Raw genomic sequence first — 26,747 nt, forward strand, 5'->3', positions numbered from 1 at the left:
TGGTACTATTGTTCATGAACTCCCAACTAAGTTAAGATTTCTTTTATCTTTTTATTTTTAGGTTTTTGCAAGGCAAATGGGGTTAAGTGGCTTGCCCAAGTCCACACAGCTAGGTAACTATTAAGTGTCTGAGACCAGATTTGAACCCAGCTACTCCTGACTTCAGGTCAGGTGCTTTATCCACTGCGCCACCTAGCCGCTCCTAGATTTCCTTAATATCATCTAACCAATCATTGATACATGATATCTTTTTTGGTCTTCCTCCGATCAATGAATCAATCAATATCAATTATCTTTTTACAAAAGGATATTTAATAGAGATGATATAGAAAAACTTGAAATACAAAAACTTCTGAGACCTGGGGCATACTTTCCTCTAACATATCAGCTATTGGACCTCAAATTTCTTTTCTAACTTTTCAAAGTGCACAATCTCGGGACCTTCATTCTGTGACACTCATTTATCTAAGACTAAGAAAGAAGAGATACAACAGATACAGAAGAAACTGTGGTTCCATGTGCTTGGAACCATATGGTAACTAGATGGAGGAGGATCTTCCCTATTCATAGGTTAACAGAATTTTTTTCCTCCTCACTCAAAAGGTTATCAGGGAGAAAGGATCTATTTGTGAGTTTTGTACGTACACTCAGTTCTAGTTCAAAGGTTTTTTCTTCACTAAGAAACAGTCATAGATTACCTGTATATGCTCTAGATCAGAGTTCAGCACTTCTATTATGCATGCCTGGCTGTAGATTCACCAATCCCACCAGGCAGAGACACTGTGCTTGCTCCTAAGGACTAGGCTCTTGTTGGCTAGTTGTCCAACTAACTTGTCAATCTGCTTGGTGCTTTAAATTGAAAATTGAGGAGAAGGAAGAAAAATATGCAAAAAGATCTAGATATTATAGACAGCAGCAGTCACAACATAGAAGAATAGTGGAAGGAAGGACTACTAATTCACAAGAAACAATATCACAAAAGAGGAAAAGCCTAGGATCCATAAACTCATAAAATATGAGTAATAAATAGGGTGAAATAGAAATCCTGATGTGAGGTGGTAAATATGAGCTTGTATGGAGCACTGAAAATTAATAAGATGTGACTCATGACTAGAACATGATTCTGAAAAAGTATACCTCATTCAAAGAAATAAAATATATTCAAAAGGTGGGTAGATAGAGCAGCATTGCATATTTAGAAGATAGACTGATTTCAGGAAATCTAGAACAGAAGAAGCATATTTGGGCAAGAATCAATGGAGGTAGAAATAGTATCAACATTGTGATAGGATTTTGACCTGGAGAGAAAGGAAGAATTAAGTTTAAATTTAAGTAAGTTTACAGCATCTCCCAAACAGCATGACAACATGATTTAGCAGTGATGAAGGACTTAAATTATCTGGATATCTTCTGAGGCTCTCTCTCAGCTGATAATGGCACATCTAAAAGTTTTTAACTTGCCTTAATGATAATATCACCATTCAAAGGGTAAAAAAATAAAAGTCATAAGAACTGCCATTCTGGCTCTGCTTGACCAGTGAGAGGGAATTTGTTTTTAAGTTAGATATGATTGAAATTCTGGTGATAAGAAATAATTCCATCTTAAAATTCATTATAGCAACAGAGAAGAAATCTGATATGTAGAAAATGTGTTCATTAAAAGGAAAGGTAATCAACCAAGTTGGTAAACAAGCATTTAGCAAATGTCTACTGTGTGCAAGGCACTGGAATTACAAAGATGAATTTAAAGCACTTCCTGACTTCAAGAATGTTACAATCTAAGTGTGGGGGAAAAAAAAAACCATGTAGATATATGAAAGGAAAGGGTTGCTAATAAGGACCATCCATAGGTCAGGAGTCTTTTGGAGTGTTTTTTTTGGTTTTTGCATGACAATAGGGTTAAGTGACTTGCCCAGGGTCACACAGCTAGGTAATTTTTAAGTGTCTGAGGTCAAATTTGAACTCAAGTCCTCCTGACTCTAGGGTAGGTGCTCTATCCACTGTGCCATGGGCAGGAGTTCTTAATTTTTTTTTTGAGATAGCCTTTTGACAGTCTGGTTGGGTATATGGACCCATTCTCAGAAATGTTTTTAAATGAATAAAATAAATTACAGAAGATTGCAAGAAAATCAATCATATTGAAATGGTTATAAAAATATTAAACATAAAAAACCAAGATCACAGTAATAGGTTAAGAATGTCTGTTTCAGAGTTCCTTAGGTTTGTCTTTCCTTGTGAGTTATACAAAGCATGCACAGATGTTCCCTGCTTAATTTCAGTTTAATATGTAGAACTTTAGAAGTCTGTTTCCAGTCACAACTGACTAAGAAGCAAGTATTATATGATGATGGGAATCTAATTGGTTACAAAGCCAGAAGAAGCATTGACTATTAGGAGATGCTGAACTAGAATTGAGTTCACATACAAAAAGGAGAATCTAATGGTTCCTCAATCTCTTTTCCTTTCTATCAGCAAGGAGTGCAAGAATTGTTGTGAGCTGCTGATTGGGAGGCTCCCCTATCTCTTACCTGGCTACTATGTGTCAACAAGCACAGGATATCGCTATTTCTTTTGTTTTTATTCTTTTTTTAAAGGTTTTTTGCAAGGCAAATGGGGTTAAGTGGCTTGCCCAAGGCCACACAGCAAGGTAATTATTAAGTGTCTGAGGTTGGATTTGAACTCAGGTACTCCTGACTCCACTGCGCCACCTAGCCGCCCCTTTTGTTTTTATTCTTTCCAAATATTAGGTGAATGAGTTTTCTGAGAGGCTAGTGTCTTGGCTACCTTATCAGTTGGCTACCTTGTCATGAGATCCATGACAGCCATCAGAGATCTTCTGTCAATTGAAGTGCCAGGTCTGGAGTTAGGAAAATTTGAGTTCAAATTTGAACTCAGAATCTTACTAGCTGTTTGATGCTAGGCAAGTCACTTAATCCTGTTTGCCTTAATTTCTTCATCTATAAAATGAGCTGGAGAAGGAAATGGCAAACCACTCCAGCATCTCTGCCAAGAAAACTCCAAATAGGGTCATGAAGAATCAGACAAAATTGAAATAACTGGACAGCAATAACATGGAGTCCAATGGCAGTGGTAGTAATGGACGACAGTAGAGGTAATGTCCAAAGATGGATATGGAATGAAAGACCTGATGATGGCAGCTTTGGGCTTGGTGACTCTTGCAATGGAGAGAAGTGCTGGCTAGTGATTCTAGAAAGGCACTGATCCACCAAGCCCAGCAATGAGCTTTACCAAAGGAGAACCTCAGGAGGATTCTGTAAACCAAGCAAAAAGACTTCTAGTGCTAGAAGAAGGTACTCTTTAACTGCCTTTGGCATGTGCTTTGCAACTGTGGATGTTAAACTGGTGCCCACTCTCCTCATGGATTTTCTATGGATAAGAAAGAGTGTGTCACTCAGTTTGGTGATGGAGGATGTTTGTGTACCTTCTGTCCTTCTTATATCTTCTCAGTAAATATCTCTTTTGTAAAAGCTGATGTCAGCTGGTTGATTGACAATAAGACACACATTGGATAGATGCTTGTGAGAGAGAGTGTGTGAGGAACTCCTATTTCTCAGGATTAACCAGCCCTAAAGGTTACCCTTAGAACCTAAGGGCAGCAATAGTCATTGTTCTCTGAGAACCCAACCTGCCAGTGCAAATGGGAGCCAGGAGAATAAACACAAAGAGAGAACTACACCTAGTTTCACAACCTTGGACTATGCTTGATTCTTCCCTCTCTCTCAGCTCTCATCCAATCAGTCACCAAGTCTAGTTGGTTTTTGTACGATCTGTTTTTTAGTACTATGTGTACTATCATATATCTGTTCACCTTTCCATTCACATAGCCTTTATCCTCATCACTCTTCCTACAGACCACTACAATTGTCTCATAATTGATCTCCATGTCTCCAAGTTTCATAGACCTGCCAAACTGATATTCCTAAACCATATATATAATCATATTACTGTTCTTCACTTCTCAACTCTACCTTCAGTGACCCTGTTGCCTCTAGCATAATATACAAAATTACTTGTCTGGTCTTCCATAATTTCTCTCCTACCTACATTTCATTTTACTTTCCTTCATGCATTGTTTCAGTCAAACTGACTTTCTAAGTCTTCCTCATTTTCTATCTTCCTTTGGTTACAAATGAAGCTACTTTATTATACCAAAAACCTAAATCACTCTGGCTTTCACTGATTGGCCAATAATAAGTCCTAGCCCAAGCCTCACTTGGTCATTGCTTGGGTTTTGATGATTCAGAGTGAGTGTAAGTAGCAATTGTTTCTGTTCTGATCAGAAACTCAAAAGATCTTCTCCCAGACTGATTCTTTTGAGTAGGAAAACTACACCATCTTTTGCCTCAGTTCTTACCTAGCTTTAATTCATTACATGGGTATTGCCTCAGACTAACTCAGCCTGGAAAAGATCTTAGCTTAAAAAGGCCAAGGTATCCCATTGCTTCTAGGGTCATTTCCAGTTGACCTGATCTAAGTCCTGTCACTGGATTCAGATGATTTTGAAGAAGAGTGAGACTTCGCATAACCCTGCCTCACTTAAATCCATTTCACTAGTATGTCAAGAAACCCTCCTGATGCCATTGGTCCTCTTCAAGAATGAAGAATGAACATCAATACATGGTCCTCATTTCTAAAATGTGTCTGATACTTCTAATTGATAGAAATCTTAGTTTTCTTCAAAGTCAAGTGCCACTTTCCTATATGGGGGACTTTTCCTGATTTCCCCAATTATTTGCATTCTCCCCCTTTTGAAACTATTTTGAATTTACTTACGTAGTAAATATTGTATTCTCCCAATAGAAAATAACATAAGTTCCCTGTGGTTGGCACTTTTTTCCTCCTCTATAATTTCAGTCATTGAAACTGTGCCTTCCACACAGGTGTTTTAATATGCATGTTATTAAAAATTGAATTGAGCATATTAAAAAGCAAAAGATTGTTAAGTAGGGAGACCAATTAGGATGGTAGACCTTACAGGCAGGAACTATGTATCTTATTGATTTTTTTATTCCTTATTACAACTAGCTCAGTGTCTTGCATGTAACAATAGCTCCATAAATGCTTGTTTAAATGAACAGATTCTAAAGGTGCTCAATGTGACTCAGCCATGTCTGCCACTTACTGTCTCTATAATCAGTGTCCTCCTTCAGTCAGCTGAGACCAGGAAGAACAAGCAACAGAAGGAACAAACAAGGGCAAGAAAAATGTATGCAGAAGAAAAAGCTAAAGAAGCCTTTCTGACTTTGATTTTGCTTTATTGGCCAGATATGTTACCCGGTTAAAAATACCAAGAATAAATATATTGGCCTTTCTCCAACATTTCTTTATAAAAGAAAAATAGTCAACTGATAGAAAGTTTACTCTGAATCAAAGAGCCGAAACTGTCTTTTATTTTTTGCTATTAACTTACAAAATACATATTTATTCTTCTGTCCCATCCCACAGCTATGATATACCTAGAAATAAAAAAAATCAGGAGTCAGATATTTAAACTTGGCTCTATACTTTAAAAATTGTAATAATAAATCAAGAACCTGAGATTTCACCACACTAACATGGATTGTAACCCAGCTGTAACTTAGTAGTCAAGTTTTAGAGGGTTGAGTATGTTACAAAAAATGATCTCTAAGTTCTAAATCTAGAATTCTATGAGCCCCTACTTCGAAGATTGAAGATGAATATCATGTCCTGCACCTACCACCGAGTTTTCTTTTCTCCAAGTTAGAATTTTGGAAGAACAAGTCTCACTACTGTGGATATAACTTACTTATTTTGATATACTTCCACATAGGTACAGTCACAGATTTCATTGTTCTTTTCATCTAGAAAAATAACATAGTTAATCAGTTTGGCTTCTCAAAAACACTTTAAATCAATTTATCAATAAATATTTATTGAATAGTTACTCTATTGAATAACTAATTTACTGAATAATTACTAGACACTGTACTAGATAATGTACTGGACACTGGGGACATATAAGCAAAAAAGAATGAAATAATTCTCATAATTCTCAAGGCGCTTTAAATTTCATTGCAAACATTTGAATTGTATTGCTTACTTTGGGTTTGGTTCTATTTGTGAGTAGAGAAGAAATCACTTTTTAAAAGTTGATGATCGCTTTCAGGCCACTTATTCAGAGACCCTGCAAGTCAGGAAAGTTTTGCTAATTTACCAGACTGGTACAGGTTATAAGTAACCAGAAAGAGATGTTTCTGCTCTTCACAGTGGACAGAGTCCTGGGCTTAGAATCAGGAAAACCTGAGTTCAAAATTGGCCTCAGTGTGGCCAGTACTGACAGTGTGATCTTTGGCAAGTCACTCTCTCTCTCTCTCTCTCTCTGTTTGTCTCATTTTCTTCATCTGTAAAATGGTAATATGACAATAATAGCAGGGCTGTTGGAAGGATCACAGGACAGCATACCTACCCAGGTATAGTTTGACATAGTAGATAATAAATGTTTCTTAATGAGTAGGAATTGGTCTATTATCTTTCATCATCAAATGGGAGGATCAGGAGTTAGGATTTCATCAGGGTTTACACACACAGACACACACATACACACACACACACACACACACCCTCCCCAACTATTTTATCAAAATTTATTGTAAGAGTTTAAACAATCCTTTAACTTTTTTAATAATCATTCATCTTCCTCACAATATTTCTAACAGGGGTGGCTAGGTGGTACAGTGGATAGAGCACCGGCCCTGGAGTCAGGAGCACCTGAGTTCAAATCCAGCCTCAGACACTTAATAATTACCTAGCTGTGTGGCCTTGGGCAAGCCACTTAACCCCATTTGCCTTGCAAAAACCTTAAAACACTATTTCTAACAGTAGACATAGGAAAAACGTGATTGTAGTAGATAAACATGATTGTAGTAGTTAAACATGACAATAATTATAACAATAGTGTAAAAAAACCTATTTTACTTTATTAATCATTTTGTGATTTTAGAATATTAGTAGGGCTTGGGTCCTTTAAGAAGTTTAATGGCATTCATAATATTGACATAAACAATAAAATGATATATTAGTAGTTGCTGAAAAGGTTATTGACAAAATTCTATACTCATTTCTATCAAGACTATATAAAATATAGGAACAAATGAATATTTCCTTGATATAATAAATAACTCTAGCAACAATCATGATATGTAGTAGAGAAAATTTAGAGACCTGCCAATAAGATCAGGGGTAAAGCATGGATACCTAAAATCATTTCTACTATTTAATAATAATAATTTCTACTATTTAATAGCTTAAAAATGCTGGATATAGTAATAAACAAGACCTAAAAAAGAAGTTTAAGGAATAAATATGGACAAAGAGAAAACAAAATGATTAATTTTTGCGAATGTAGCATATTTGCCAAGATTTATATAGGGATTATTTGATTCCAGTTTTAAAATATTCTTTATAGATGAAAAAGACAGACATAAATAATTGTGAAAAATTAATCACACATGGATAAATTGATCCATTATAATAAAATGAAAATGTTAATTAAATGTATTTATTCCACTATCAATTACGCTTTCAAAAGAATATTTTATAGAGATAGAAAAAATAATAATGAAATTCACATGGTGAACCAAAGATTAAGAATCTCAAGAGTAATAATGAGAAAAAATAGAAGAAAGGGAGTTTATCAGAATCAAATTATATTGCAACATAGTAATCCCTAAAGCAGTTTGATTAAGAGAAAAGTTGAGCAGTAGAATAGGTATGCAACATACAGAAATAAATACAACAGTATAGCATCTGAAAAATACAAAAAAACTAATTTAATAGGAAAAATTCATTGAGGGGGAAAATACTGAGAAAATTAGACAACTATCTGAATCAAATATATACCAAATATATATCAAAATAAGTAATAAATGAATTCATGACCTAATAATTTGGAACTGTGCCCAGAATTACCAAATTTTGATTCACTTATACCTACCAAGTCTATACCCCAAAGAAATGTTTAGAATGAAGAAAAGGATCTGTATGTACAAAATTATTTATAGTAGCTCCTTTTGTGATAACTAAAAATTGTAGATTAAGTGGATACTCTATGAGGGAATGGTAAAACCAATGGTGTTAAATTAAGGCAATGGAATATCACACTACCATTTGTGGACAATTTCAGAGAAAACTGATTTTCAGTGGAAAATAATTTATACAATGATAACATTATAGGGAAAACCAATTTTGAAAGACTTTAGAATTCTTATCAATGCATCAATAAATCATTAGTACTAAAGAATGAAGGTGAAACCTGCCACACTGACTGAAAGAGGTGATGAACTGAATGCAGAAAGAGACATGTTTTCAGATATGACTAATGTGGGAATTTGTTTTGCTGTGCCATGTTTAAAAATATTATAGAATTTGTTTTTTACTTGAAAAAATTGCTCAGCAGGGAGAAGAGATGAATTAAGTAAAAAAAGAAAAAAAATTGAAGAATAAAAAAGAAACCTGGTAGTACAGACATTTATTGAATGGGAGGGGGTAAGGCAGGGAGAGGGAAGAGTCTGAGTGACTGAAATAGAAATAGTTATCATATACATTTATTTAAAAGTAACCTTTCCTATTAAAAAAAAAGGTCAAAGTCACCCAGAAAAGAAAAGGACCTAGAGAAATTTTACAAAGGCTAAGCTTATATAAAAAACCACGTAAATGAAGAGAATTTCACAGGAATTCAATGACAATTTACATGGACCACAGTTGGTATAATGTAAATGGAAAGAAGTTAAAGGAAAGTTTTATCTTTGAGTTAAATAGTAGACTTTGGTGAGTTTATAGTAGCTGAAGCAAAAGCAAAGTAATTAAAAAGGCAAGAAACATTGTCTAAAAATTTATGTCAGAATTCAAAAAGTTGGGAGCTATGAACTAAAAGAGCTGATAAACACTTCTCAGTAAGATTCTATCACAATCTTACTAGCAAAAGACTGTCACCATAAAATCACTATACTGATGATTAGACCATCAAGAGACAGGATTGGACATTCCATGTCAACATTGGGAGATAGGTTAGCTGAACTTTACTGATGAAAAACTTGCCCCAAAAAATCACTGTACTGACTAATAGGTCATCGAGAAATAGGATTAGATTTGCCACATTATCACCAATTTGCCACTAGAAAATCATAGACTAGTGTTTTGCCCAGTGTCGCTGGGGGGTACCAAAATGCTCACTAATATGGAAGGAAACTACAATCATAAGGCAAGAACTTTCATAGCATTCAGACTTTTACCACAAATCCTATTGGTCATGTGGTAAAATGGTTCTGGAAAAGGCAGTGAAAGAGATGTCTTTGCATGATATTCCCCTCATTATAATAAACATAATGTGAAAGTCATGCCACTGTACATATGATGACATGGTCCTCTTCGATTATGAAGGATGACTACTAACTGACAGCTAAAGCATCACTGTCAGCAAATGACCTTTCAAGAGCAATTTCATTCACAGAAAAACAGCAAAGAAGAGTAGAAAGCAAAGAATAGCCTAAATGGATTGACACCAGCTCTATAGCAAAGCAGCAACATTGGAGCTGGAGATTCCCTTGGAACTAGTCCTAGAAGCTTAAGTTGACCTCATTGTTCCCTCTTCTGTGCATGATCCTTAGACATGAAACTTTCCTCCCACCCATGATATGGGGATCTGTAAGAGACTTCACCCTCATCCATATGGAGAGAATTTTTCCTGTCATTAATTTTACTGGACTATTTAAATGTCTTTTGCTTTGACTTGAAGATTTGGTTGATCTGGTAAAAGAAATATTGGTGGGGGTTCAGAAGGTTTTTTTTTGTTTTTCTGTGAACTTTGAACCTGAAGTATCTTTTATCAGGTTCAGGGGTTCATTCTCAATTTCCTTTGTAGATTTCTTAACATTGCTGAGCTCCATTCAAGATTTTTATATTTTTCCTAGCTGTGATTTTTAACACATGGTTTTTGTAGATAAAATCAGTGATCATAAAAATTATCATCTTGTTCTATGTCAAGATGTAGTTGATGAATTGTTTTGCATTGTCTTCTAGTACCATGGTTAGTCAGATGTTGGCAATCTTGTACATGAGATCTTGTATAGTAAAATGACTTGGCTCTCAATAAGTACCATTGACATAAGGGGTCATAATTGACTGTCAGGCAGAATATATTGTAAAGACTCTATGTCATGCTATGGGGGTAGTAGAGGGCATGAATTTAGTAATGCATGAATAATGAAAAAGAACCAGTGAGAAGGATATCTTTGCACAATAGTCCCCTCATTATTAAAAAAACATAATGTACAAGTTTTTTTTGTAATGTTTTGTAAAATGAGATATTAATTCATTCCAGCATTCTTAAAGTCATAGTTAATGGCATTTTTTGATAACTATTGGCTTAACTCCCTCTCAGGGGATAATGAGAATGTTTAAAAGCATAGTGAAGTGATGATCAAGGACAATTCTAAAAAGCTTGTGATGGAAAATTCCATCCTTATTCAGAGGGAGGAAAAAAACTATGGTCAGAATGATGACCAAAGCCTACTATTTTCACTTTTTTAAACTTGTTTCATGTTTTTCCCCTTTTTTCTCAAGTTTTTCCCCCTTTAATTCTGATTTTTCTTTTATAACATGTCTAATGAAAATATATTAAACATGATTTTACATGTATAACCTACATCAGATTATTTGCTGTCATGGGAAGAGGGGAAGAAAGGGAAGGAGGTAGAAAAATGTAACTCAAAAGTTTACAAAAAGATGAATGTAATTGAAAAACTAAAATGTCATTTGGAGGAAAAAAGATGTCATAGTGAGAGAAGAATGGACTAGAGATGATGTGAGAGTCCTTCTAGCAGAAGCAACACCAACTTCAATAACCAAGGCTATAAGAGGAGTAGTTATACCATCTATAAAAACAGTGCCCAGGAATATGCCTTTCTTCCACAACCATTGATCTTGTGGCACTTGTTCTTCATGAGGGGAAGACAGTCTCCTTGATGGCACAACTACAGGGATCTAAGATGGAAGGCAGTGATTCATCTTAGAGGGGCATCCTTTTCCAACCAATTTGGAAAACTTCAACACCTTGCTAGAAAATTTTGCACACGTGATACAGGAATGACATGAAACTGATGCAGACATAGGGACAATTACTAGAGAATCTCAGAGGATCTTTTTAATAACATTGTAGAAGTATATTAAAGTCTTTTGACCCCAAGATCATGGCATTAAAATGTCTGTGGGTGCAGGATAGCCAGGATGAGAAAGAAACCTATGTGAAGCTCCTAGTGTATCTGACTTTCATTTTAAAAAAAATTGTTATTTTATTTTTTCCAGTTACATACACATGTTAAGTCATTTACCTTGGGTCAGGGTTTTCAAACAATGTCCATTGTTGTAGTTCCAGATTCTTAAACACCCATCTCTGCCACCAGTTACCAGCCTGAGGAGGAATACATATTACTCATTACAATCCAAGATCAATGACAATTCTGAGTTGAATAGCTAATTGAGAAAGAATGTACCGTCTCTCATTGGAATCAAAAGTCAGGCAAGTGATTTCTGCATTGCCATGAGCTCCAATAAATTCAGATACCAACATTCCTGTTTCAAAATCCCACACTTTAATCACCTGTGCAAAGGAAGAAGAAAAACAGAAAAATGTTTGATAATGAAATTACAAAGATTATGGATATATAGGAAATTTTGATATAAAGACAAGGATCATGGAAGTCAAAACCAAAAAGACATACCAGCCTTATCTATGCTTTTCCTAGGATGGACTACATTAGTGAGAAAGTTGGAAGGTTTCAGTCATTTTTAAAGAAACCATAGGGGGAAAAAAGTGATCCAATTTTTTCTGCTTAGTGGGAACAAGATCGGAATAGATTTGAACAAATCCCAATGGGTAAGCAACTCCCAGAGAAAGGGAAATCTATCCACTTTTTAATTTTATTATTTTCACTTGCATTTTCATTACCTTTATTTTCTGAGATATATATTCCCCCCATTTTCCCATTTCCCTAGTCAAAGGGTTATCACATATAAAAAAATTTTGTAAATCAGTTCAGCAAAACTGACCAAAACATCAAACAAGTTGGACAGTTCCTATGGTATTCCATACCCATAGTTCTCTGGCTCTGTGAAGAAGTGCAGGAGATGTATTCTCATTTCCTCTACATATCAAACCTGGTCATTAAATTTATATAATGTTTTCATTTTTTGTTAGCATTCTTTCCATTCATTTTGTTATAATAGAAGATTCTACTTCTTTTACTTTGAGTTACTTCATATAATCTCATGATTTTCTGCATTCATCACTTTTTACTGTGTAGTAATATTCAATTACAACCATCAAAAATAATTTATTTAGCCATTTCTCATTTGATGACATCTACTCTGTTTCTAGATTTTACAAAACTTCCATTTTCTAGAGGTGATAATGTTGGTTGTAATCATGGGAGGAGTGAGGGTAGTAGTGGCATTTTCTCCTTCTGTAACCCTTGACACCATTTGACCATATATACTCCCGATCAGATGTCACTATTTTTTTTTATTATTTGATTTTTAAAACATTTATTGAATCAGATTAGTGAGCCAAAATCAAGCAGGTTTAGGTAGGATCATTTCAAAAGGAGCTGAATGACCACTTATCTCTAATTGGGAAAGAAACTAACTGTACCCAAGATCAAGGAGGTTTGTTTCCCAAGGCATCTAAAGTGATGGTAAATGGTAAATAGCAAATCTTTTTTTAAGTAATCCTTTATCAGTCTTCTCTTTTTTGCTATTCCAAATATTTTAATAAGAGTTCTCTTCAAGATATTTAAAACACCAGTTTATGAGGATAAATTCCATTGGAGAGAGAATATAGAACACAGGTAGCCATGAAGCTGAGGGATTTTCTTGATTGTGAGCAGGATCTGAGAGTCCATGACTTTCTGATCAACCTTGCCTTGTTCTGTAAACTCTTATTTCTTTTTTTTTCCATGTCAAAAATCTCTCCTTTTGGTATCTAGGTTTAGTCTCTTCTTCTGAAAGTAAGCATCAGTAAGATGATTTGCATTTTTTACTCCTAAAGGTATATTTTGGTTTAGTGGAAAGAGCCCTGGGATAAAAATTAGGGTTAAATTTAAAATCTATTTCTGATGTTTCTAAGTTACATAACTGTACAAATCATTTCAATTCTCAAAGCCTCCATTTCCTTATGTATAAAAATAGGGGTGATGACACAATTACTACATACATCACATACAACATGGAGTTATTATGAAGCAACTGAAACACTATATAAAGGAGATATTATAACTATGAGATATTATTATTCAGCTAATATTTACTGGGTGTTTATTATATGTCTTCCACTACACTAGCTATTGTTGGGGGTTATAAAAATAATAACAAAGGGCCTCTGTACTTTAAAAGTGTAGAATCTTGTCAATAGCACTTAAACAAAATTTTTTTTCACAACTGTGGTTTTCCTAAGCAGCTATCTAGGTATGTATGAGGCAGATAATTTAAGTACTCCCAGTTTATAACTTTTTATCCATTATTTCCCTATATTGCTATACCTTCCAGACAGATTGGGCTTCTTACTGTTCCTTACACAAATTTCTTCTCCCAGTTTTGTTAGTCTTTTCAAAGAACAAGCATTTAAAATGATCATTTCTATGTCATTTTTATTTCTAATATATCTATTTTCCTCTCTTTTTACTATTTTGTACTTATTTTGAGTTTTATATTAATTAATTTTCCATTTTTTTGAAATGAGTATTTAATAGATTGATCCTTTACTTTTTCTATTTTGTTAATGTATGTTTTAGTAATATAATTATCCTTCTCTGAGGACTGCTTTAGTTACATCACAGAATTCTGGTATGTTGTTTTAGGATTACCATTTTCATTCAGTTAATAGGTAATAGTCAAATAACATCTATCAGCCTTCTCTGGAATTGTACTAAACCTTGGTTATACAAATACAAAAAAAAAAGAAAAAGAAAGAAAGAAAAACAGTCCATTTCTCAAATACTTTCAATCTGATGAGAGGAAACAACACACAAAAACTGAAAGGGAATGGGGAAGGACTCCCTGCAAAAGCAAGGTGGAGAAGCCACAAATGCACCAAAGTACTGCAGTCAGCTGGAAAATGAGATCTCGGTACTGAGATTCCTTCTTAAATGGATGTTTGGAGTTCATTACTCTATCTTTTCATCAGAATGACAGTGGGTGGTAATGAAGTGAGAGTACTAAGGCTGATTCAGTCTTCCAAGACAAGAGGTTACCAATGATAACGTTATTGAGTTTCAGTCTACAAAACATGTTTTCTATTTCTGTTTTTTTCCATTTATTTGAAATATATTTTTGACCTAATATTTGGTCATTTTTTGTAAAAAGTTCCATGTTCTGCATGAAATATGTACATTCTTCAGCATTTCCATTTAGAAGATGCCATAAGTCTTTTTGCTATGATTTCTCCAGCAATTTATTCAGTTCTCCCTTTTGTTTATCTTTTTGTCAAATTTGTCCAAAACTAACAGAAGGGACCTAAAATTTTCCTGCTTTTGCTGTCTATGTCTTCTTCAGTTAATGTTTCCTTTGTAAATTTAGACACTAAGGCATTTGAAACAATATTGCTATTGGCTGCTTGTCTATGATTCCTTTCAGCAATATGTAGTTTCCTTTTATCTTTTTTACATTTTGAATCAGTCTTGCTTATTTGTTTTGTCTGATACAAGGATTGCCTTTTGTTTTGGCTTTTATCTAATGGATAGTCAATCTTGTTTCAGTCCCTCATTTTTATTCTGAGTATATTTTTTTAGTTGCATTTCTTGTCAGTAACAGATTGTGGAATTTCGTTCTTATTTGATTTGTCTCTTAAATTTTATCAAATTGTTTAAATATATTTATTTATTAATTAAATATATTTATAGTTGGGTCTATATTTTCCTTTATTTGTCTCTAATATTCTTTTTAAAATTAAGATGTTACTGTTGTTCTTCATCTTTAAAGACAGTTCTTTGTATCTTCAGTTATTTTTTCTTAATCTTCTTTAAAGCAACCTCATTTCCATGGGTTCACTTCCTTTCATTTTCAGTTCACACTCCCCTCAAATGACCCCACTTTGATTGTTACTCCTTCCCTAGTTTTGAAGTTTTACTTAACTTATTCATTTTTCTATCTCCCTTTTACTTAGTTATTTAATTTTCCTCTTCCCCTCTTTTCTACCTGTTAATAAAAGTAAAATCCATTTTCTTTTCCACATTTCACTTTATTAGTTTTTAGATTTTCTATCTTTTCATAAAAAGAATTTCTTTTCCTCATTCTCATTTTTCTAACTTTCTATTTTAGACTTTTTTTATGCTATTCATAGTCCTTATGACAATTTCTTCTTCATTCCCTTAATATTACACTAAAATATTGCCTAGTAGTAAGAACTTTATAAATTCTTATTGGCTAACTGATTGTCTTCTTTTTCATGGAATTAAAGCTTCCAAGGTACCTATTGTGAAATCCCTTTTCTAAATAATTTCCATGTTAATTCTTTGTAGATCTTACCTCCTTTCCCTTTTTTCTCTTATGTTTCACTTAGCAATACCAGTTCCTGTAAGAAAGAATAGAAGCATTGTCCCATACTAGAAAATTTCTTTATCCCTGATTGTATTTAACTATCTCTAGCATCCTCATCATTTTTCCCCTATTTGCCTCTTCTGATGCTTGCCATCTGATTCTTTTGGATGTCCAGAGCTCTGTTTCCCCTTTTCCTGTCACATGATGCTGTCAATGGGAGGGAGGCATAACATTGATAACAAAAATAATAATGGTATTTATATAGTGCCTACAATCTCATTTGATTCCTACACAATGCAGTGTGGGAGGAGCTATTATGATCACCATTTTACAGTTGAGAAAACTGAGACAGAGATTATTTCACTTTCCCAAGGTCATGCTACTAGTAAGTGTCTGAGGCTGGATTTTAACTCAGATTCTAGCATTTTATCCACTACCTTTTTCAGAGGTGATGTTCTCTCTAAGAACCAAATCCCTCCAGACTACAGTCATTTTAACATCACCTTCTTTTAGATTAGATTATTTTTCTCCTTCTGTGGGAGTGTTCTTAAGTGGGATTCCTTCACACTACAAAATAGAGATTTCTCCCTTTCCATCTTTAATTCAATTCTTCCTTTTTCCACCTTACCCTTTCTCCAACTGAACTTTTTCCTGAAAGATTACAAGAGTTACTTTCCATTTGTTGGTTTTCATTGATTTCATTAGAGAATATCTCATTTGGGGGGCAGTTAGGTGGTACAGTGAATAGAGAACCATCTCTGGAGCCAGGAGAAACTGAGAATATCTCATTTGCTTCTATAGTCTACTTTCCATCTCTTCTCATTTTGAAATTTACTCCCATATGCAAAAAAAAAGCAAAACAAAATAAAAAAAACATTGTTCCACCATTACTTCTTCCATTTAAGTTTTGCTTTCCTTTTTGTCTCTGTGAATTTTAGAATGAAATCTCTTACTGTTCTCTCTTTTGCTATTATTGTTATTATTTTTAGCCCTATCAGTGTGTACTAATAAATGTTTAATAACTGGATCTTAAAAAATGTGCTTTTAAGTAAAATACTTTTCTCTATTATTAACATTTTCTATAACACTTTCTTATACCTAGAAAACAATAAAACCCACCCTGATTTGCAGCACTTGTTGATTTTCTAGGTATAAATACTTATAGTCAAAATAAAAGAAATGTCTCTCAAGAACCAACAAAGCCAGTTCCAGTGCACCCTGACCCATAAATGCTTGTCTTTTTCTATTATTTTTTTCCTCCTTTTTTCTGGAGTGATGTTACTCCTTCCTTATTTACTATATCTGTTTGCCTTTCTTGTACTTGTGTTCTTTTAGATGTTTGCAAAGCAAATAATCTTCTCATCTCTTTTTTTTTCTAGAAAAATTTCAAATGCTTTACTGTTATCAAACACCTACATTTTTCATGAATTATTAGTTTCAGCTTTGCAGGATATGTTTTTTTTAATATTGCATCTTCCTTTTAATATTGCAGCTCCCTTGTTCTTCAGCATACATTATTCCATTTCCTCTTGAAGTTCCTTGAGAATGCAGAATGGTCCTGTGTTACCTGAATTCCCTTTATTTATTTATTTAAAGGTCTTAGAATTTGTTGAATTTGTTGTTTGTCATTAAAATTTTTCAATTTAACCACTATTTGCAGGACAGGGTTTTTAATTTTTCTAGAGATATCTGTGTATTCTTTTGATTGGCATTTTGCTTTCTGTGTTCATAACTTCTGGGCAGTTTTCACATATTATTTCTTGCATCTTCCTATTCAAGTTTTTTGACTCTTCACATTCTTTTAGTAAACCTATAATCTGTGCAGCCTATCTTCAAGAGCAATGTGCTTTGCTTGTGTAGAGATCATGAATTCTTTTAACATTAATGATTTTTGCTTTTATTCTTCCAGACTGCACTTCACTTTTTTGTATTTGTATTTCCAATAAATTGTTCTCTTTTAATATTGCATCTTCCTTTTAATATTGCAGCAATAAATTGTTTCTTTGTTCAGATATTCTACTTTGTGTTCAAGTTTTTCTTTTCTGTCCCTTATTTTTGCTCTGCAGACAAAAAATTCTGCTTTAACAATTCTTATTTCTCTCTTGAATCATTTCTGAACATCTTACTGTGGTTCCATGCTCTCTTTGGAATTCATAGAATCCTCTACCTCAGTAAGTATTGATTCACTTTCCTTTGTATTGCTATATTTATTTAGAGATGCTTGAACTCATTTAGTTCTGGAGACTACCTTCCTTTATGTTACTAATATCTTCTCTGTGGTTTATGTCTTGTACTCAACGTCTAAACTGATTTTTCATCCTCTAGAGATTTGTTTTTAGTAATTTGCATCTTTTTTTTTTCTTCTTATATTCTCTTATTCCTTATTTTCTGAATTCCTTCATCTTCAGTGATAGATTCCCATCAGGACTGGATTTTAAAACTATCTTAATCTAATATTATGCTAGGGAATTCACTTTTCACTGGTCTTAGTCTCTGCTTCAAGTGACCACAGGGGAGGGTAGGTCTAACTTCAACTTGATGCCAGTTCTTTCTCCTTTGGTTCTGGTATCCTGTAATAGCTTTCCCATTCCTTAGTGTTCTGACTGTGCACTACTATAGAAGGATATGATGATGATGATGACCTTTATCCTTTGTTCTTGAATATACACTGCCACCCCCCAGTAGAACAAACTCTCCAGTTTCTTATATCTTCACTCCTCCTTACCGAGATCAGTTGTTTTGTACATTGTCACAGGATTGTATGAAAAAGGCAGAGGTAAATGCAGGAGTGTTCTGGCAGAAACAATAGCTTCAGAAAGGTGAATTCTTTAGCAGATACTAAAGCACAAGTCCATGTGTCCTATTGTGTACCTCTGCTAGAGCATGGAGGTCAGTGAGGGAGGGAGGTACTGAGAGAATACATTAGAGAAATAGAGTCCTCTGCCATTAATTTATTAGATTATTAAGTTATTCGGGTTCTTAATGTTTTAACCTATGGAGATACTTGTAATAGAATTATCTCTTGTGCATAATCCTTATTTTGGAGACATTTGAAAGGATATAAGGACTGAGAAAATGTCTAGTCTGTCACCTTTTTTGGCAATGTGGCATAGAAGTCTATAAAGAAATATAAATGCCAAATTAGAGTTTATATTTGATGGAGAGCTATTGGGGTTTATTGAGAGAGAGAGAAGGAGGGATGGAGGGAGGGAGGGAGAGAGAAAGAGAGAGAGAGAGAGAGAGAGAGAGAGAGAGAGAGAGAGAGAGAGAGAGAGAGAGAGAACATGCACGCAGGATTGGAGAGTGACATGGTCAAATCTCTACTTTAGGAGAATTATTTTTGCACTTATATAGAAGATAGATTAGAGTAAGGAAAAATTTGAGGTAGAGACACCAATGATAAAACTAGAGTGGAGGAGGGAGGAAATACGATTGAAGAGGATGACCTACATGTGAAAGATATTGTGGAAACAGAAAATAAAAGACTTGACAATTTATTAGATATATGGGGGTGAGAGTGAATGAATAACCTAGGATAGCTTTGAAGCTGCAAATCTTGGAGAAAGTAAAAAACGATGAATTTGATAGAAAAGATGATAATTTCTACTTTGACCCTGTTGAATTTGTGGTGTCTATACCTTAAATCTAGTTTGAAATGTCAGTTTTGGTAGCTGGTCATGTTGTCTTAAAGCTCTAGAGAGATGAAGACTATATGTATACACCCATATATTTACATATGCATACATGCATATATGCATGAAAAATAGGTTTTTATATAAATCATATTCATAGAGATTTTAATTGACTCCATGGGAGTTGAAGAGATCACTAAGTGATAGGGAGGGTAGACGAAGAAGAGAAGAGGAGCTAGCATAGAAGCTTGGGGGACATTTACTGTTATAGGTATGATATGAATACAGGAAAGGAGACTGAGAAGGAAGAGTTAGGTAGGTAGGAGGAGTACTAGGAAAGAGTAATATCATGAAAATGGGAAGACTTTGACACAGACAAGTTAAGTGACTTGCCCATAGCCATGTAAGAAGTCATATGGTTAGGAAGTGTCATACTTTGCTCTTGAACCCAGATCTTCTGATTCCAAGTTTAGTGAACTTTCAATTACACCCAGTACATCCCATCCTATGTGAATATAGGAATACATTTTTAAATTTAAAAAATATTCTGAGTATCCCCTCATAGAATTAGTTGGACTATTAATATCAATTATTATTGTTATTATTATTTTAGATTTTTTCAAGGCAATGGGGTTAAGTGGCTTGCCCAAGGCCACACAACTAGGTAATCATTAAGTGTCTGAGGCCAGATTTGAACTCAGGTACTCCTGACTCCAGAGCCAGGGCTTTATCCACTATGCTACCTAGCTGCCCCCTTAATATCAATTATTGAAAAAAATCAATGACAACAAAAAGCTACTGTGATTCAGTGATATCTTTAAATTTTTATTTTATTATTCAAAATATCTGTATGAGTTCAAAAATGACATGTATATGACAGAGACAGTATTCAGTCTATAGAAGGTATATTCCCTTAGTTATACATATTGAACCACACAGCATATTTTGTTAGAGCTAAATGGAAATGAATTCACAGACCCCTTGTTTTGAAAGGCTAAAGGCTGAAGACCTCTGGGCTAGATAGGGTTCTTGATATGGAATAAGAATTTTCTAGGGAGTAAGAACCCCATGGAACCAAGAGATTTTCAGCCTTCAAACTTTTGCGTTGGGACCACTGCACTAGACCATCCTGCTTCTATAAAGGATAATATTTAAGGTATAAAACAGTATAAGGCAGAACACAATTGCATAGAACACCATCCCCACCTCACACCATTAACTGGTTTAGCAAAAATAAAATGTATTTAAATGTATATTAAGTAAAATAATCATTTAGAAAATATTTGGCTGTGATCATTCAATTTGTTTAGTTTGCATGGTACAGTGGAAAGGGCATAGAAATTGCTCAGAGGATAATGGTTCAAATTCCAACTCTGCCACTTAAAGGCATGTATGACCTGTCCAAGGTCTCTGAAGCAGCTTTTTAAATCTGTAAAATGGAGAGATTGTACTTGCTGAACAACTCTAAATCTATGAGTCAAGTCTCAAGTCTATAAGCATCATGGACAACTAGTCTGATGACATCAGAGTGGACTTTGGAGAAACTATTTTGGAATAATTCCATATAGTATTGTACTATCGTAAGATAAATGCCCAAATATGTGTCATAGTACCTTATAAAGACAGGAATGTGGAGAGATCGGGTACCTAGGGTAATAAAGGAAGGCTTCATGGGAGGTGTCAGACTTTAGCTAGGCCTTCAAGGTTCAATAGAATTTAGATAGAGTAAGTGAAAAATGAAAGGCTTCTAGGCAGAAGAGAAGCATGAGAAAAGGCAAGGAAGAAAGAATCAACATGGTGTATCAGGGGACAGTGAGCAGACTGGTTTCACTCGAACAGATGACATAGATAGTAGTGGGAGAAAAATTGTTTATTGTATTTACAAACTCAAAAATACACTGAAAAGTAACTGCTCTGAGATATATTGGGATGGAGCTATGCTCTCAAATAGATTCTGACCAACAGTCCAGATAATCTATTGATAGAATTAATAAAAAATGTGATGCTTATTGATATCACTCTTCCACTAGGAGGACATAAGGCAAGAACATATGCAAAGAAAATATAAATGTGTGTGGCTCTGAGAGAGGAGCTGAAATAAATATAGCAATAAAGAGGCCCCAGCAAAGCCAATTATCTTGGAAAGTAAGGTACTTGACCTTATGTATGAAACATTATAAGAAACAAGATTCAACCTATAGTGGTATTTATTCAAAAGGAAGAACTTTTAACTGCCAACAACAGAAACCACAAAATAATTAATTTTAATGAGAGGTGACTAAAACTCAACCTAAATAATTAAAGCTACACTAATCAGTACTTTTTCTCACTGTTGTCTCCCAGGCCTTCATTTGTCCCTCCTGACATCTCTCTCACTTCCTTCAATGTCTAGCTCAGGTGCCACCTGTTTCATAAAGTCTTTCCTGGTGCCCTCAGCCAGAAGAGATTCTCCCTCCTTATTGCTCTCTGGGCTGAACCCTGAACATCTTCTATATTCACCAGAAACTTCTATAGCTTGGAAACTGACTTCCTATCATCCTTCCCTGCAGCCTCTCCCTCTGATTAATTGATTTCTCTCAGAACCTCCATTGGCTCCTTCATTCCTTTTCAGGTTGTCCTTGGGCTTCAAACTTCCTCTTTTGTGGTCCCTACTCAGGTTCCTTCCACTTCCCATCCAACTCACTTGCTTTTCAACTTCCCTTAACATGTCATCTCCCATTCTGAATGTAAATTCTTTGAAGGCAAACCTTGTATTTGTCTTCCTACAGCTTAGCACTGGTAAGCACCTGGAAGATAGGAGTTAATAAATGCTTTCTTTGATTTCGTTTTTTGTCTTTTAATTTTACCCTGTTTAGATTTTTTTATTCATTTATATTATAGTTATCTGTGAAGGTGCTGTTATTTTAATATTTTTGGTTTTGGAAAAATCTAATAATTTTTAATAAAAAGTCATGTTAACACTATTTTAAAAAATAAACATTTTAAAAAATTTGTCATTTTATATAATATGTAAATATTACTTGATATAGCCTAAATAAACAAAAGTTCAATTTTTTTTTTAAAGATAAAGAAATCCTGATACCAAAAACTTCTGCACTACACCATACTGTTTCTCTAATCTAGGGCATTTGTTAACTAAATAAGGTCCATGAAAAAGGAAATTATCCCAAATTTCTCTTTGCCTCTAGTAGTCATTGACATGGTAAATTTAGGTAGAATACTAAGATCTTTGAAGACAGAAACTTTTCTTTTTTATATTTCAGAGGGGGTTAAGGTAAGCTGAGAGCAGTTGCTTAAGAAATAATCCCTTCAACACTATTATATTGTTGGTAGAGCTGTGAACTCATTCAACCTTTCTGGAGGGCAATTTGGAACTATGCCCAAAGGGCAACAAAAGTGCGCATACCCTTTGACCCAGCAACACCACTACTGGGTCTAATACCCTGAAGAGATGATGAAAAAGGGTAAAAACATCACTTGTACAAAACTATTCATAGCAGCCCTGTTTGTGGTGGCAAAGAACTGTAAATCAAGTAAATGTCCTTCAGTTGGGGAATGGCTTAGCAAACTGTGGTATATGTATGTCATGGAATACTATTGCTCTATTAGAAACCAGGAGGGATGGGAATTCAGGGAAGCCTGGAGGGATTTGCATGAACTGACGCTGAGTGAGATGAGCAGAAGAACCAGAAAAACACTATACACCCTAACAGCAACATGGGGCTTGCTTGATGGACCTTGATGGACATGCTCATTTCATCAGTGCAACAATTAGGGACAATTTGGGGTTCTCTGTAATGGAGAATACCATCTGTATCCAGAGAAACAACTGTGGAGTTTGAACAAAGACCAAGGACTATTACTTTTTATTTAGAAAAACAACCTGATATCTTATTGTCTGCTCTTGCTATCTCTTATGCTTTGTTTCTTCCTTAAGGATATGATTTCTCTCTCATCACACTCAGTTTGGATTGATGTATACCATGGAAACAATGTAAAGACTGACAGATTGCTTTCCGTGGGGGGTGGGGGGAGGGAGGTAAGATGGGGGGGGGGATTGTAAAACTCAAAATCTTTAAGCAAAAAAAAAAAAGAAATAATCCCTTGGTTTCCCTTAATTTAGTCACTAGGTCTTCAAACTCACATCTCTAAGGAGAGGCTGTGAGAGTCTATGCTGGCTACCTGCATCCCTTGCTCTAGGTGTCCCACCACTCAGAGATATCATTATTGTTTTTGGAATGACCTGATACTTACAGACCCTTCAGAGCAGCTAACCACATGTCCAAACGTCTTGTTGTACCTGCAGCACACTACTGGTTCCTTGTGAGAAACCACTTGGTGAGACTCAGGGCGAGTTCTAATTCATGAAAAACAAAATTAGGTCATGAAAACCAGAAGCAATACAGAGACTTCCATCATGTTTATCCTTAGCTTGGGTCACCCCTGCCATTCACCTCCAAAATAAAACTGGAAAAACTAGAAACTGAGAAAATGCATGTTTTAGGTACAACATTCTTGGTAAACGATATGAGACAAAATTCTGAGTGATAACCTTTCCCCGGATCTCTCTATTGAGCGAAAGACAGAGACAGAAGTATAGAAATGGAAGAGGAGAGAGAGAGAGAGAGAGAATGTTTGTGTTTATGTATGTCTGCATGTGAGTCTATGATAATGAAGGTGAGGGGGTCACCACATTTCCATTTTATCTATTCTCTTTCAGATCAAGACTCAACAAACAGCCACGAATCACTTTCCATCTCATTGGCCATGGTATTCACATTGAAACATTATTTCCTTCTTTCTTCCCTATATACTCCTTGAAATCAACTTCACTCCATATTCACATTTTTCCCCCACTCAACTCTCTCCATGATCCTTCTATCACTGCTCTGCTCTATCACTGTATTGTGTATAAACCACATACCTCTTATATCCCTCAATTGACTCTTATTCTCACTAGTGGTTCCTGTCACTGTGTCCTGACAAAAACACTGTGACCACCAACGGCTTTGTCTCAGTCTTGTTCCTTCTTGAAGAACCCCCATTCAGAATAGTTTCTCAATTTCTAACAATAATATATCAGCTCAGAAATTTCTTCCTGACTCCATGTACTGACATTATTCTTTTGGAGTCTTAATGGTCATAATGAGAAGTCAAGTCTGGATTCCAGTAAATGGGCATAATATCTACACCTTCTTTCTCCCTTTATGAGCCATTAAATTCATTAGAGTTTTGGACAAGAGTATATATAGTTCTAAATCCTATGAAACTATGGCGTACTCTTAGGAGAGGGTTACACCTCTAAGAGGGTCTGGGTAATTCTACATGAGTCCCAACTGTTGCCCCATCACAATTTCTACACTATCACTGGACCTGGAGTCAGGAAAACTTGAGTTCAAGTCTAACCTAACTGGGAGACCCTGGGGAAAAAGAATCCTCTTATCTGCCTCAGATTCCTTACTTGTAAAATAGGAATGATAAGATCATCCCCATTATATAGATAACACCTAGTTTCTAGAGTTGCTGTGAATATGAAACAGGATCATATCTGTAAAGTGTTTGCAAACTTTTAAGTTATATAAATGCTAGTTATTATTACTAAAATCTGATTCCTAATATCTAATTAATGAGATCAAGGCTCAGACACTCTGATGAGATGATCCTTCTGATTTCCTGGTCCCACTCTGAAGAAAGTGTAAGAACACATTTCTGCTCTTCTTTAGGATTCTATCCTTGGTAGTTAGGTCAGGAGGACCTGAGTTCAAATTTGACCTCAGACTACATGACATTTATTAGTTGTCATTTAACCCTTATTGCCTCCCATCCAGGGTCAGCTCCACTTGTCCTGATCCATATCTGGTCACTGGATCCAGATAGTCCTGGAAGAAAAAGTGAGGCTGATGACTCAACACAACTCAAATCCAATTCATTTGCATGTTATTGCATCACCTCCCTTATGCCATGGTCTTCTTTAAGAATCAAGGACAAACCACAGCTATTATCCTTGGGCTACAGAACAATATTGGGGAGGCCAAGAGATAGAATAAGAGAGAAGATGGAAGGAAAGAAGAGCAGTGGGACAGAGGAGGCATGAGGTGGAATGAGAGGAAAGGACAGGAAAGCTTGGGTGAAAATGAAAGCACCAACTGGCAATCAACTTTTGACATAGATACAATGATGCTGAAATAAGGTCACTTCAGTCCAAAAAAAATCAATTATTTGTACTTCATGTCATTGTCTCTTTTGTGTTTTATGTCAGTCAGGTGACCTGACTGAAGCCATCACTTTTCAATATATTCTTTTGATGTTTAGGGAGGCCCCCAGCTTCAAGAACTACCACCAATGGTGATTTAATAGTCAGACTTTTGGGGCTTTTCTGATAAAAGCAAATTAATATCCTTGGACCATGAGATAAATTAGGAAAGAGCCTGAATATCAGATTAGATTCTATTTACTTCTCATCTACATTTAGATAGAGGTTCCCTCCACCAGCACCATAACTGGCATGGGGTTTGTTCCAGGGTGTCAATATCTCAGGAAGACCTTGAGATGATTTTCCTCCTCTTGCTTCCAGGTCCTCCATTGGTCTATGCTATCACATAGTACCATAGTATCTATTTTGCAATCCTCTTCTCCAAGCCCTACTCCTTTCCTTTCTAATCTTCTTGCAGAGCAAGGAAAAACTCTCAACTCTAACAAAGAGACTGTCTTCTATGCCACCACCTGTCATCCCCACACAACTGGTTTTTTTTTTCCCTTAGGTGAATTCTTGCTATCATCTACCTGGTTCACTCAGTCATTAGATGGGTGATCTCTTTGGGTTTACAATATGGCTTCATATGGAGGGATGATGACGAGGATAGACGAAGACCAGAATAAGACCAAAGACCTTAGAAAGGTAGAATATACCCAATATACTCTGCAGGAGAACTGACCTCTTTAGTCTGACAAGCCAAGCCACATACCTCATCCTTAGATGCAGAAGAGAGACAGAATCAGTGGCAACACACAATGCTCTGATGTTGGACAGGTAATGACAAGCTGTAAGCTCCCCCTGGATGCCACTGGCTTTGGGGAAGGCGGTGAACAAGCAATTGTGGTTTTCAAGGTCCCAGATCTGGGGGGGAAGACGGAGGGAGAGTGTCATTTAGACATAGATGTCCCTGAGGGGGTGTTCATCTCAGAAGCAGGCACTTTGCTCCTGGAAAGGCCCCCACTGTGTTTCATACTTATGCAAAGCAGCCATCTGCTGTATGGTAGAGGTGAAGGTCTAGCCTTTGTCATAAATTTGCATTTATAAACCCTCTGACCCCAAAAGAAAAAAAAATTGAGTAAATAATGTCCCTTTAGCCCCTGTGCTTTGCAAATTGAACAGGCTTCTGTGGTTCAATAGAGAACTTCACTCTCCAAACATGTTCCCACCTTTTTATCCCAAACTCTGGAGAATTCTTTTGCAATGCAGAGGCTGTGAGGTAGTACTGACATTTATGCCTCTACTTCAATCAAACAATTAATGAATGTCTATTGTATGCTAGGCTAAGAAAT

General features: G+C 35.3%; 1 protein-coding gene across 1 annotated transcript in view; it reads right to left on the bottom strand.

Annotated features, from left to right (window-relative positions):
* Positions 1-26,747, bottom strand: part of LOC141506430 (cilia- and flagella-associated protein 337-like) — a 98,318-nt gene that overhangs the window by 38,194 nt on the left and 33,377 nt on the right. The window contains exons 5-10 of the mRNA XM_074213222.1: positions 26,168-26,319; positions 23,457-23,559; positions 11,532-11,638; positions 11,370-11,449; positions 5,789-5,843; positions 5,432-5,477 (exon numbers count right to left, since the gene is read on the bottom strand). Of these exons, the coding sequence (XP_074069323.1) occupies positions 5,432-5,477; positions 5,789-5,843; positions 11,370-11,449; positions 11,532-11,638; positions 23,457-23,559; positions 26,168-26,319 (543 nt within the window). The remainder of the gene's footprint in view (positions 1-5,431; positions 5,478-5,788; positions 5,844-11,369; positions 11,450-11,531; positions 11,639-23,456; positions 23,560-26,167; positions 26,320-26,747) is intronic.

Source organism: Macrotis lagotis, chromosome 1 (genome assembly GCF_037893015.1).
Source record: "Macrotis lagotis isolate mMagLag1 chromosome 1, bilby.v1.9.chrom.fasta, whole genome shotgun sequence".
Lineage (NCBI taxonomy): Eukaryota > Metazoa > Chordata > Mammalia > Peramelemorphia > Peramelidae > Macrotis > Macrotis lagotis.